Source organism: Rhinoderma darwinii, chromosome 1, assembly GCF_050947455.1.
Source record: "Rhinoderma darwinii isolate aRhiDar2 chromosome 1, aRhiDar2.hap1, whole genome shotgun sequence".
Classification (NCBI taxonomy): domain Eukaryota; kingdom Metazoa; phylum Chordata; class Amphibia; order Anura; family Rhinodermatidae; genus Rhinoderma; species Rhinoderma darwinii.
Genome location: NC_134687.1, coordinates 170,591,681 through 170,605,889, shown reverse-complemented (window position 1 = coordinate 170,605,889; position 14,209 = coordinate 170,591,681). Strand labels below are relative to the sequence as shown.

Here is a 14,209-nt window from a genome sequence, read left to right as displayed (position 1 = left end):
TTTGTCAGACAGGGGTTCCTTGGGCCCGTCAGAAGAAATTATTCTAAGGCTGGGTTCACACGACCTATTTTCAGACGTAAACGAGGCGTATTATGCCTCGTTTTATGTCTTAAAATAGGGCTACAATACGTCGGCAAACATCTGCCCATTCATTTGAATGGGTTTGCCGACGTACTGTGCAGACGACCTGTCATTTACGCGTCGTCGTTTGACAGCTGTCAAACGACGACGCGTAAAATTACTGCCTCGGCAAAGAAGTGCAGGACACTTCTTTGCAACGTAATTTGAGCCGTTCTTCATTGAAGTCAATGAAGAGCAGCTCAAGATTTACGAGCGTCAAAGACGCCTCGCATAATGCGAGGAGGAGCTTTTACGTCTGAAACGACGCAGCTGTTTTCTCCTGAAAACAGTCTGTCTTTTCAGACTTAAAAGCCTACTTCTCGTGTGCACATACCCTATGGGTCCACCCTCCATCTATGCAGGACATATGCACTTTTAATTGCATTAGAAACGTTGTTTCTAGCCATATTATCAATTAGGTCTAATATGTTATTTGTGAATCAATCCATAATAAACAGGTCCTAGTGGCAAGTGATTAGCTCCCAAGTCAGCTCCAAATAGGGTTGACTTCTGCTGGACCTTTGGGGACTATTATTGTTTCGAAGCCTGGCCACAAGATAATCCTGTGATGAGTCCAGCCCTAAATACAACAAATAAGACAAAGCTCTTCTAAAACCAATGTTAGACATTTTATTGTAGACCTTATGGCACATACCCAGAATGCTTTTGTTCAGATCTTTGGAAGCACACTTTAACCCCTTCCCTTCCTGACAGAGCCTCATTTTTCAATTCTGACATGTGTCACTATATAGTAATAACTATTATATGGTAAGAACTTTGGAATGCTTTTACCTATCCAAGCCATTCTGAGAATGTTTTCTCATGCCACATTGGACTTTATGTTACTGGTAAAATATGGTTGTTATATTCAGTATTGAATTGTGAAAAACACCGAAATTTAGCGAAAAATTAGCATTTTTGTAAATTTAAATGCATTTTCTTGTAAGACAGATAGTAATACCACACAAAATAGTTGCTAATTAACATCCCCCATATGTCTACTTTAGATTGGCATAGTTTTTTGAACATCCTTTTCTTTTTCTAGGACGTTACAAAGCTTATAACTTTTGCAGAAATTTCTCACATTTTCAAGAAAATTTCAAAAGGCTATTTTTTTAAAGGACCAGTTCAGTTCTGAAGTGGCTTTGAGGGGCCCATACTTTACAAACCCCCATAAATCACCACATTCTAAAAATTGCACCCCTCAAAGTATTCAAAACAGTATTTAGAACTTTTCTTAACCCTTTAGGTGTTCCACAGGAATTAAAGCAAAGTGGAGGTGAAATTTAGTGGAGGTGAAAGTAGAGCTTTTGCAGAAATTCATTTCTAATCCATTTTTTTCTGTAACACAGAAGGTTTTACCAGAGAAACACAACGATTCTCAAGTTTTTATAAATATCCCACATGTGGCCCTAGTGTTCTAATGGACTGAAGCACAGGCCTCAGAAGCAAAGGAGCACCTAGTAGATTTTGGGGCTTTCTTTTTATTAGATTATATTTTAGGCACCATGTCAAGTTTGAAGAGCTCTTGTGGTACAAAACCAAAGGAAACACCCCAAAAATACCCCATTTTGGAAGCTACACCCCACAAGGAATGTATCTAGCTGTGTGGTTAGCATTTTGAGTCCACAGGTGTTTTATAGTTTTTATTAGAATTGGGCTGTTAAAAATGACAAATATTTTCTTTTCCAATAAAACATAGAATTTTTTAATTTCCACAAGGACTATAGGATAAAATACACCCCTACATTTTTAAAACAATTTCTCCCGAGTACAGCAATACCCCATATGTGGTCATAAACAGCTGTTTGGACACACGGCAGGGCACAGTGCCATTTGGCATATGGAGCTCAAATTTTGCTGGATCGGTTTGTTGAGGCCATGTCGCATTTGCAAAGCCCCTAAAGGGCCAAAATAAGGAAAGGAATTTATCTAGGGGTCTATTCAGCATTTTGACCCCCCAGGTTTTTTCCAGAAATCATTGGGAGTAGACCGTCTAAATGAAAATCTAATTTTTTTCCAATAAAATGTAGGTTTAACAATTTTTTTTTCATTTTTACAAGAACTAAAGGACAAAAAGCATCATAATATTTGTTAATCAATTTCTCCTGAGTACGGCAATACCCCATATGTAGTCATAAACTTTCAGGTGAAAACAGCTCCTGATTTTCAGACGTTTTTGTAGCATCTCGCGTTTTTCGCTGCGTATTTTACGGACGTTATTGGAGCTGTTTTTCAATGGAGTCAATGAAAAACGGCTCCAAAAATGTCCCAAGAAGTGACATGCACTTTTTTTCACAAGCGTCTTTTTACGCGCTGTATTTTGACAGCGACGCGTAAAATAACACCTTGTGGGAACAGAACACCGTAAAACCCATTGAAAGCAATGGGCAGATCTTTGTAGGCATAATGGAGCCGTTTTTTTCAGGCGTAATTCGAGGCGTAAAACGTGTGAACATACCTTAAGATGAAAATTTTTTCATTTTCACAAGGAATAAAGAAGAAAAAGCACCCCAGCATTTGTAAAGCAATGTCTCCCGAGTATGGTAATACCCCATATGTGGTTATAAACTGCTGTTTGGACATATGGGAGGGTTCAGAAGAAAAGGAGGGGTATTTGACTTTTGGAGTGTAGATTTTGCAGTAATGGTATGTGGACACCATGTTGCATTTGCAGAACCCCTGATGTACCAAAAAAAATAAATAATGACCCCATTTTAGAAACTGCACCTCTAAAGGCATTTATCAAGGGGTGTAGTGAGCATTTAGACCCCACAGGTGTTTTTCCACGCGGTGGATGATGCAAAGTGAAAATTGCAATTTTTCCACTAATATGCCATTTCACCGCACAATATGGTGTGCCCAGCTTGTGCTACTGGAGATCGTACCCCATTAATTGTTAAGTGGATTCACCCGGGTATGGCAATGCCTTACATGTTGACATAAACTGCTGTTTGGGCACACTGTAGGGCTTAGAAGGCGAAGGAGCACCATTTGGAGCGTGGATTTTGCTTGGTAGAAGTTTTGTTTGAGTATTACTGGTATTTCAGTTTATAATGTGGGGGCATATGTAATCTTTGCGGAGTACATCAGGGCATAAAAAGAGGGTATAATAATGGGGTAAATAATAAAACTATCCATAGATGTGTGGTACGCTGTGTACCAATTCATTATGCACAGGCCAGTGTCGTACTGATAAACAGTGTCTTTTTTCTTATTCCCCTTTTCTAACACTCTGCACCTTTTGGGGACTTTTCCTCCTTTGTAGTTTGTGAAATTTTGCTTGGAAAGTGTTGCCCTGGTATATATGCGGCGGATGTCGGGAAGGGGTTAAAGGCACAGTTAGGTTTTCGCATGGGCGATATTGGTGTTGGATACCTTTGTTCCTTAAATTATAATAATTCAATAACTGCGTTACTCCCTTTGTCTATTATTATACTTTATTTAAAGATCAGAAACAATTCAGTGTGACAAAAGGGATATCTAACTTGAAATGTGCCTACATAGTGTGACATAAGATAGCGACATCAAAGCAAGAAAAAGCTTTTTGCATGTTGAAATTTGCAAGAATGGGGTCTGTTGTGACAGTAGAAATAAACTTTCCGAATAAATTTGGTAAATATGCTCTGCATAGAATCTGCATTTTGCGTTGGTTGAAGCAATTCAAACCACTGGGTGTTTTTGTTATGGGAAAGGTCCGGTCCGCCCAAAGACTTCAGAAGAGACAGTGAACAGGATTCAAGCCGTGTACGAGCGTAGTCCTAGAAGTCAACCAGGGTGACTAGTATGGAACTACAGGTGCTACAAACCACGGTATGGCGTATCTTACGAAAATTTCTGCCTTGTAAGCAATACAGATTACATCTTCTTCAGGAGCTGAAACCAGAAAACAAACCGAAATGCAATGACTTTTGTATTGACTTGCTGGGCCGATTGGAAGAGGACGAATTTGCTGACAGGCTGGTGTTCAGCCATGAGTCTACCTTTCACCTTAGTGGGAAGGTCAATCGCCACGACTTTAGAATTTGGGGCTCAGAAAAACCATGTTTCCTTAACAAGCACATGAGGAACTTATCCAAAGTAAACGTGTTCTGTGAAATGAGCAGGCGCAAAGTCTACGGTCCATTTTTTTTTTGCCGAGGATACTGCAACTGGCCACTCCTATCTGGACATGTTAAAGGTATGGCTTATGCCACAGATAGAGGACGATTTGCCAAACATAGTCTATCAGCAGGATGGTGCACCTCCACATTTCCATTTGGATGTTCGCAGATACCTTTATGACACTCTACCGGAAAATTGGATCGGCCACGCTGGAAACAACGATTCACCAATGTTGTGCTGGCCCGCACCATTGCCAGATCTAACACCCTGCGACTTCTTTCTGCGGGGCTACATCAAGGACTCCCCAGCCACAGGATCAGAACGACCGAAGAAAACGCATCACTAAAATAGTGGAATCCATATCCGATGATATGCTGACACGCGTCTGGACAGAACTGGACAGAACATCTGCCGTGTCACCAATGGAAATCACTTTGAACATTTGTAGTGTATAGATAAAACTTGGATAGATAGTGTATCTTTTCATGTTAATAAGTTTGTGTTATGTTCTCTCGGCTATAATTTTGCACTATCCTTTTTGAATCACCCTGTATATACCAAGCCCCTAATATATGTATTACAACACTCACTCCCTTCATGAGCAGGAGTAAACCAATAACCCAATCTGTGGGAAATTCAGATTCACGGTCATTGTCCTGTCGGCAGAACAGGGACCGCTATGGAGGGCAGTTTGTATTTGCCTATAGTACAGCAGACACAGGCTGTCATAAGACAACCTGTGTAACGGCCGCCGCGCCATTCCCCACTTCTTCCACGGCCTCCTCTCCGGTTCCTGTACCCTCCATTCCCTCATGATCGTCCCGAGCTCCACTTACCCGATCCGGACGCTCTGCTGGCTCTGGGCGGCGCCAGGTAACTGCATCTCTTACCATCCACGATGTGCGTCTGCAGCCACTAGAGGGCGCGCGCGCTGACTCTTCCCTTCTTAAAGGGCCAGCGCATGCCAAAATCCAAGAACTTTCTATTTAAGGATCCTCCTCCCTCAGATCCTTGCTTGTTCAATCAGGTTATCCCTGTGAGCTTCCCTGTACGCATTCTCCCTGTTACCTTGCCTTCTGCCTTTGTTTGGATTTCCCATTGGGACCTCAGCCTGAACTTTGTACTATCCTTGCCTGCCGCCTGCCTTGACCTGTTGCTATCCATACCCGTAACTACGTCTGCTGCCTGTCCTGACTTCTGGCCTATACATCTGACGGCCTCTAAACCCGCTGTGTCAAGCGTTGCCCTGGGTAACAAGCACCATCTCCCAGACGACACAGAGGATCCACAAACAAACTGGTGAGAACCGTTATAACCTGTGTATTCTGACAGGTTTGCAAGTGAGCTACATATGGCATCTGATTTCCCTGACTTCCCTAACTCTTTTATCGAATTATTAATTCTAATGATAGAATCACAGTATATTAGGGAACAGTAAACATGAGGCTTTTAGGGATACCATGATACTCATCTCTTCACCCTTATTATATACTTACTATACAGTCATACCATATCATCAGCATCTTTGCAAGGTATACAACACATACATATATACAACCCTGACTGTTGACATGTTTCGGGGCATGTAGCCTGGGGCTGTCAATACCAACCCTATATTATGGTTTTCTATACATTATACTATTAGTTAAAATTAATCAGAGTGGTTATAAGAAATTAATCTGTAATACAAGTTTCATTTCCAAAAAGGGTTGAATCAAAATACTGGTTTTGTTTTCCTTTATTTTAATTGGTATTCACTTTTTAACCCTCCAATAACCTTACCAATAGGTTTCTGTTTTTCAAATCAAATGTATCGATGGCAAGATCTTGCTTAATATAATAAGCAGTGAACTTTCGGTTCTACAGTCATCAATTCCAATGTTGTAAATTTGTCTGGATAGAAAACAAGCACTGTTCTGCCGTTGTTTCCTCCTTAAAAGGCTGTGAACATTTGGGGATGCTTACTGTTCTGACAATAACCGCTGCTGCCAGCCAATCCTCATTTCTCCGGGAACCTTCGCTGTATTAACTCAATTTATAGTTGGCAGACAACAGACACTACTTTATACTGCTTGTGTCAAGTGGAGAGTACAGATACGTTTGACAAAGAGTGAATTCACACGTGGCAGATTTTTTGCAGAAACTTCTGCGAATGTGCCATTTATCTAAATGGGGCTGTAGAAATCCATGCTCATGCTGCAGAAACAACCTGATTTTACATGTATGGATTGGATTTTCAGTTGCAGAAATTTCTGTGAAAAAAAAACAGAAACTCACCCTAACAAAACATGATTACATTTCATTAGATCATCATAGCTGGAAGTAACTTAAATTTTTTGGGGTTTTGTTGCGTTACACAAACCAACATTTTACCTAGGATCTCAACATTAGATACAAAGGTTGTGACTGCTTACACCTTCCATAAAAAAAATATATATATTAGAGGCAGACATACCAAATGTGCAACCTGTGCAGCTTCACAGAGGCTTTCTAGGTAAGGGGGCCCATTGTCACCTCAAAAGCATCATCCTACTTTCTATTGTATTGCATATAAGGGACTGAGCTAATGAATTTTATGGCTAACACTACTAGATGGGCTATTAAAAAGCGAGGACTCATATACTGTACTTGCCCAGGGACCCTCTTCTGTTTGTGTCCACGTATACATGTATATTTATTGTATCTTTATTTCCCTAAGTGTCATCATCTTGCTCTATCCCAAATTTTTCTCAAGGATCATAAAAAACAGACAGAGCTGAATAGCAGTTGGAGGATAAAGTATTTGTATTTTTTCGTGCATGCTGTTACTGATATTTTTACACCTAGTTCACATTGCGTTTATTACTTCTGTCGGAGGTATATGCCGGAAGACTCCCAATGTATACCTCCGACGGTAGGCTGCAACGTATCCAACTGAATAAGCACACAGCGGGATACGTTGCCCGAACCTCATGGCAGAGCACAATGCTTTGCCTGGGAAAGCTCATTCACATTACAACTGCCAGAGCGCTTCTGAACCTGGAAAAGCTCCTGACGGCACTGGCCGGAGTGTCGGAGGTGCTCTGCCCGGGAACTCCAGACACTGGCACTACCTAGAGGGGGCTGTGTGGCACTACCTAGAGGGGGCTTTGTGGCATTACCTACAGGGAGCTGTGTGGCATTACCTACAGGGGGCTGTGTGGCATTACCTACAGGTGGGCTGTGTGGCAATACCTAGAGGGGGCTGTGTGGCACTACCTAGAGAGGGTTGTGTGGCATTACCTAGAGGGGGCTGTGTGGCATTACCTACAGGGGGCTGTGTGGCATTAGCTAGATACAAAACGGATGCAAAATGGTCGAGAAAAACAGACCCTTTTTATTGACCGACACTCGGACCCTCTATCCCACGCGGCCTAACAGTATTATGGCCGCGTGGGATAGAGTGAGCAAGCCAGCCTCTACTGTATCAAAAAGGCTCCAGCGATAACTGGTTGAATATGGACAGTCATGCCACTGGAGCTTCCCGACGGATACGATTTTCAGATTCCACCCCTTTGAAAAAAGTATACGGACATATACCAGCTCGACTGAGGCTGAAAGGACACTCTTTTGGTCTCCGTTGGACTAATGAAGTCCTAAAGATACATTTAGCGTGTACGTCGGGAGGTTTCCTCTGCGTACATGCTAAACGCAGAGCCAAACTAGGCCGTACATTATGTGGAGTGCTGGGAACTGATCCATCTCACTGGTAAGGCTCTGTTCACACTGGCATTATGGCTTTTATAAGGGAAGCCATGCTCATGTGCTGACCATATTAGCTGGTTTCTGTCATTTTGATGGCAAAAATTCTGTGCTATAAAACTTCCCGATAGGTTGATAGGTTCTTGTAGGCACAAAGTCTAACATCAGGTGTGGCAAATAAAGTATTATTTATGACACCTTTAGCCAACAGAGGATTTCTTTATACTGTGGAAAGGGTAATGTATATAACCATTCTGGGCCAGTTTATAGAATTGAAAAAAATACAGCAATCCAAAGAGCCTCCAACTGTTAGGAGTCTCTACCAACCTGCACCCACCTTGGCCTACAGTGACGTCATGATGCCAGCTGTGTTAACTGTTTAGCCGCCAGTGACTTTAAAATTTAAATAAAATTCTCCCATTGTGTAGTGTATGTAGTCATCACTGTCTTTATTCTCTATATTTTAGGCTTTGTTCACACTGGCTTAATGGCTTCTGTTTATAATGGGAGCCATAACACTGTGACGGATCAATTTTTTTAATGGATCCAAATGGACACTGATGTATCTCCATCCATCTCCAGGGTTCTATTTTTTGCTTTTTTTAAAGCAAGAATAGTGTTGCATACTGCAGTATTCTTGCCATCAAAAATACCATAAGGAACAGACTCTATTTAGACCATAAAAATATAACAAAGTGTTATACGAGCTCATAGACTTTCTATTGAGCCCGTATACCACTTGCTCGGCTTTCTGAGAAAAGCCGATCAGAAACGAAGCAACTCAGTGCTCACCCGAGCGCTTCTGCCGCTTCGCTTTAGCGAATGGTGGGAGTCTCAGTGCTCTGACCCCCACTGATATAAACTTCTGACATGTGACTATGACAGGTCAAAAGTTTTTTTGAAAGTATAGTTACTTTTTAAATTAACTGAGTGGACTTTTCCTTTAAAAGCCATAAAACTGAGGGGACGCATGTGCGAGGTTCGACTGAGCAGATGTGCTTAGTGTGAGCTCCGTGCCGACCACTACAACCGGGTGATAATTAGCGCTGATTCACAGCTCCAGCAGCATTACCTGAACCGGGATTCATTCCCGATCATGACCTGGACAAAAAAATCTGGTGGTAACCGAGATTCACAGGGTCCATCGCAAACTATTCCTGCTTTGTTCAGCTCCACTGCGGAGTCCAACATGGCGGATGCAACATCACAGGCCTCTAGTAAAAAAACTCAGGCCGCAGCACGCGGTGTCTCCTGATCCAGTTTCACCTATTAACGACCTGCAGACTCACTCAGAACTCTACCAAAATATAGAGAAGCTATTTAGGGCTGAATTAGCCCAGGCGGTGACACAATTTACAAGTCAAGTGCAGGAGCACAGTCAACGAGTTGCCGATGTGGAAGCTAAGATGGAAAGCATGGTAAACGCCATCATTACTGATAGACGGGACATTGATGAGCATACCTCTAAGGGTATGTTCACACGAGGGCGTCCGTAACGGCTGAAATTACGGGGATGTTTCAGCCTGAAAACATCCCCGTAATTTCAGCCGTACCGGCATGTGCAGGCGCTTGAACGCCGCGTCAATTACGGGCGTAATTAGCGCTGCTATTCATTGTAGTCAATGAATAACGGCTCTATTTACGGCCAAAGAAGTGACAGGTCACTTCTTTGACGCGGGCGTCTATTTACGCGCCGTCATTTGACAGCGGCGCGTAAATATACGCCTCGTGTGAACAGACAAACGTCTGCCCATTGCTTTCAATGGGCAGATGTTTGTCAGCGCTATTGAGGCGCTATTTTCGGCCGTGTGAACATACCCTCAGATGGAGGCCCTGGAAATAAAGCTGGAAGATCTCGAGAATCATTTGAGACGTGCACATCTTCGTATAAGGGGTGTTCCCGAATCATCTACAGATCTTCCCGCTCTGGTCACTATGTTATCTTAGGCACTCTTGCCTCAACTAGACACGACATTGTTTATGATGGACAGGACTTCTAGAGCTCTGGTAAAATCAAGAAACCCTGATTGGCCAAGAGATGTAAGGCCTTATTCACATGACCGTATTTCACGTCCCTGTTACGCGCGTTAAAAAAACGCACGCCACACGGACCTATGCAATTCAATGGGGCCATTCAGACATTCAGTGTTTTTCACGCAGCGTGTGTCCGCTGCGTGAAACTCACTGCATGTCCTATACTTGTGCGTTTTTTGCGCATCACGCACCCATCCGTGTGCCATGCGTTTTTCACGCAACAGTTGCTAAACATACCTATGACATACACGCGTAAAAAATGCAGACGCGCACCGTACACGGATGTCACACGGAACTGCAACGCAGGAGAAACGTTGCGTTTTTTACGCGCGCAAAACGGACACGTTCGTGTGAATAAGGCCTTATTCTGGGATTGCATTATCCAGAGGTTCAAGAACAGATCTTAGGAGCTGCACGGAACTTTCAAACCCTACCTGGTGTTCCAGACACGGTATGCATCTATGCAGATTTTGCGCCATCGACCTTGGGCAGATACAGTGATATGAGGCCCATCACCTTAGCCCTGCAGGCCACCCAGGTGAAATATCACTGGGAATTTCCATTCTCTGTGACTTTTCAGGTCAATGCCCAAACATATGTGGTTCGCAACCCTGATGATGGCAACAAAGCACTACATAAGGCCGGATTCACAAAAGCGTGTGCGTTTTGCGCACGCAAAGAACGCTGCGTTTTTCATGTGCAAAAGGCAATTAACAGCTCCGTGTGTCATCATCATATGTTGCGTGGCTGCGTGCTTTTCGCGCAGCCGCCATCATTATGATACTCTGTTTGTATGTTTGTAAACAGAAAAGCACGTGGTGCTTTTCTGTTTTCATTCATAATGTTACTGCTGTTGCGCGAATCACGCGCGTCCCACGGAAGTGCTTCCGTGTGGTGCGCGTGATTTTCACGCACCCATTGACTTCAATGGGTGCGTGATGTGCGAAAAACGCACAAATATAGGACATGTCGTGAGTTTTACGCAGTGGACTCACACTGCATAAAATCACAGACTGTCTGCACAGCCCCATAGACTAATATAGGCCCGTGCGAGGCGCGTGAAAATCACGCGCGTTGCACAGACGTATTATACATTCGTCTGAATAAGCCCTAAAGCTGGCATCTCTCTTGCGGTTCAGCCACCATTACCACCCAGAATACCTCTTCCCACAAGATCATGGCTGACCAAAGCGACAACAACTTCCTCGCAGGCTTCTGGGGTGGTAAAGCAACCAGAGAGCTCTGCTGACATTGCAGCTTCGTTAGTCGACAGGTTGTGGTAAGAGGGGATGCCCCTGTACATCCCTCTACACATTATACGACCTGGTCTCATGACTCCCTATTCACCTTCTCTGTCACAGATATTCCCTGTTCATATTTAACCCGTAAGTGGTTTGGGTTACCATGTTGTCCCTGACCTCCTGGACTTATGGTTGCGCTGGCCGGATTCCCCACCCCAGACATTCTAGTTGGATTGTATATCCTTTTTGGTTTTCTTTTTTTCATCACGGTTATGTTTTCCGATACTACAGCTCTCTCCCAGTTTTTGCCCCTTGATTCACATGGTCCTAGTTCAGACAGCTTTCATGTAGATCTCAAGAGTAGATATATGCAAACATGGTGCATGGTTATATTTTACTTGAGTGCACCATATGTGGTTCTGATGTGTTGCATCTTCATGTTCTTTGAATATTATAGGACTGCTAGGTTGGCACAACTTTTGTTGATACATACTTCGAGACGTTCCTCAATGGGTGGGTTTGAAATCTGAACTCCTCGCTCCACTTTCCTGGAATACCCTTTTTTGGAGAAGCACTATTTTACCCAAAGCTGTTAAGACTACGTCAATTCTATGCTACTACTCCATACTTTTGTGGAGGGCTGTACATTTTAAACATAATTTACAGTATATATACAGTATATATACAGTATATATACAGTATCCCCACACCCCCTCCCCTACTACAAATCGGCAAATTGGCAAATGTTTTATCCAATGGCAAGCTAATCTCCTCTAACCACTTTAGAGAACGCTTCAAACCACCTTTAAGCGAGCAGTTCAGACTAGTACAGATGCTTTCATTTTGGCGTTCTACGAATGTACCATCAATTTCATGTTCTGTTCTGGAACGCTTTATTCTATATTCTCTTGAACGAGTGGGCCTCATCTCTTATGTATACTCTTTGTTAAATTCTCCACCAGAGGGGGAAAAATTACCTTATATTTTGAAGTGGGAGCAGGACATCCAATGTCAACTTTCTCTAGAAAAGTGGAGAAACTGATGTGGATTTCTACATAAAGGTCGTTGGCAAGTTAATTTATTGGAGACATCTATGAAAATTCTCCATAGAACCTATTTAGTACCTGAGCGGCTTCACTCTATCTATCCTGATACCTCCCCTTTCTGTTTTAGGAACTGTAGCTCTGTGGTTTCCATGTACCATACATGGTGCGGATGTCCCATCGTGATTTCATTCTGGGACTCCATATGTCAACTCATTTCTCATGTTTTAGGCTTCAACTTTCATAAGGTGCCCTCTGTCTGTTTATTAGGAGACAAGCCCATAGGATTAGGCTATGCCCCCTTTAAGTTAGCTCAATATATACTTTTGGCTTCCCGTTTCCACATTGCTTCCAAATGAAAGACAGCTAACCGCTACATTTCCGAGTTCAAGAATAGAGTGGATAAAATAGTCATATAAGAAAAAATTGAGGCTGTCCGTACTGATAGGGTGGACCAATATGATAGGGTGTGGCAGCCTTGGATACTTTTCTCATCTCTCATATAATCTAACTCTTTAAAGGATTTCAAGGGAATTTCCCTGTAAACATTTTATAGCTCTTTATTCATGTTTTTTTTATCCTCCCAACTAATTTTATTGTATGACCGTACTCAGGATTGTACCCTTCTAATGCTTTGTGTAACCTGTCGAGATCTTACACTACTTTTGTACTCAGATATGTGACCATGTAAATATTTATATTGTACATAGTTAATTTTCCCCTGTTCTACCTTATTTTGTTTTCTATTTTATTTTGCATTTCTTTCCATTTGTGCAAATATGGTGTATTGCCCTCTGTGTAGGGTCATTTTATTTTGTTTGTATATCCTTGCTCTTCTTACTCGCTATCAAAACAATAAAACCCTTATAACGTAGTTTAAAAAAAAATAGATGAGTATGTAACCATTGCCTAAAGGTACATTTATATGGCAATTTTTTAACCAAGTGTACCGGAAGTGATCAACTTAAAAACATATTAGGACATGCACCTCAGTGTGCAAATCCAAGTTTTACATTTAGAATTAATAAATGAGTAATCTTTGCTGTTAATTAACTTCATTCACTTGCACACTTCATTAATTTCAATATGGGGAAGAGTAGCAGGAGACTTGGATTACTGCAGCCCTCTCTGCTGATAGAGAGATGGAGATGAAGTAAAATAACTTGAATCTCTTACCAAAACAGGGAATTACAAGCTGTGTGTCTTCTCAGGGAACTTGTTAGTTAATAAAGTCCTGTGACCACAGCGGAATCGCCACTGATTCAAGCAGTCTGTAGTGTAAGAGGGGTGGAATGGAAAGTGTAATGTGAGCTAGCAGGCTTGTAGAGAGAGTGACCGGGACTGGGCTGCAGCTCCACAATAATAACAACCTCCTATTAGTGAATTAGAAAATATATTTTTGCAGCAGAATGGCTGAGTTTTGTATGAAAAAACACAATGGGATATGAGGATCTAAAAGCACTGTGAAGTTTGTATTTTTCACTGGATGTATACTTTAAAAATCCTTTTGAGATGAGGAGAGATGGTCATTTGAATCATTAGAAATGCTGCATGTATTCACAATAATTTAATATGCATATGCATTTGTAGCTCAATACAGTACTATAAGAACAAGTCAGAGGACGACCTGGTAAAATCACACAAATTATAACAATAGTTTTATGTATGAAGAATTAATCTTTATCAACAATAATTAATATTTTATCTTTTGTGTCTTTGTGCTTTTACGCTGAGAAATTATCCCTACATTACGTTTTCACTTTGAATTGAAATGATAAACCGGATGTAAAATGGTCACATTTCTGTAACTTAAAGTTTAGCTAATCAAAGTGAAGGCGGAAACTAATATTGAACAAAATTGCTACATATTAGGGCTTTGCCAATTACCCCAATTATGCAAATCAAGATGAGGCAAGGGTAAAAAATCACAGTGCAGAACCTATCTGT

General features: G+C 41.9%; 1 protein-coding gene across 1 annotated transcript in view; it reads right to left on the bottom strand.

The window, feature by feature from the left end:
- LOC142735665 (synaptopodin-2-like) overlaps positions 1 to 9,135 on the bottom strand; it is a 79,895-nt gene extending 70,760 nt beyond the window's left edge. The window contains exon 1 of the mRNA XM_075849605.1: positions 9,017 to 9,135. Coding sequence (XP_075705720.1) covers positions 9,017 to 9,135 — 119 coding nt within the window. The remainder of the gene's footprint in view (positions 1 to 9,016) is intronic.
- Positions 9,136 to 14,209: the final 5,074 nt, after the last annotated feature.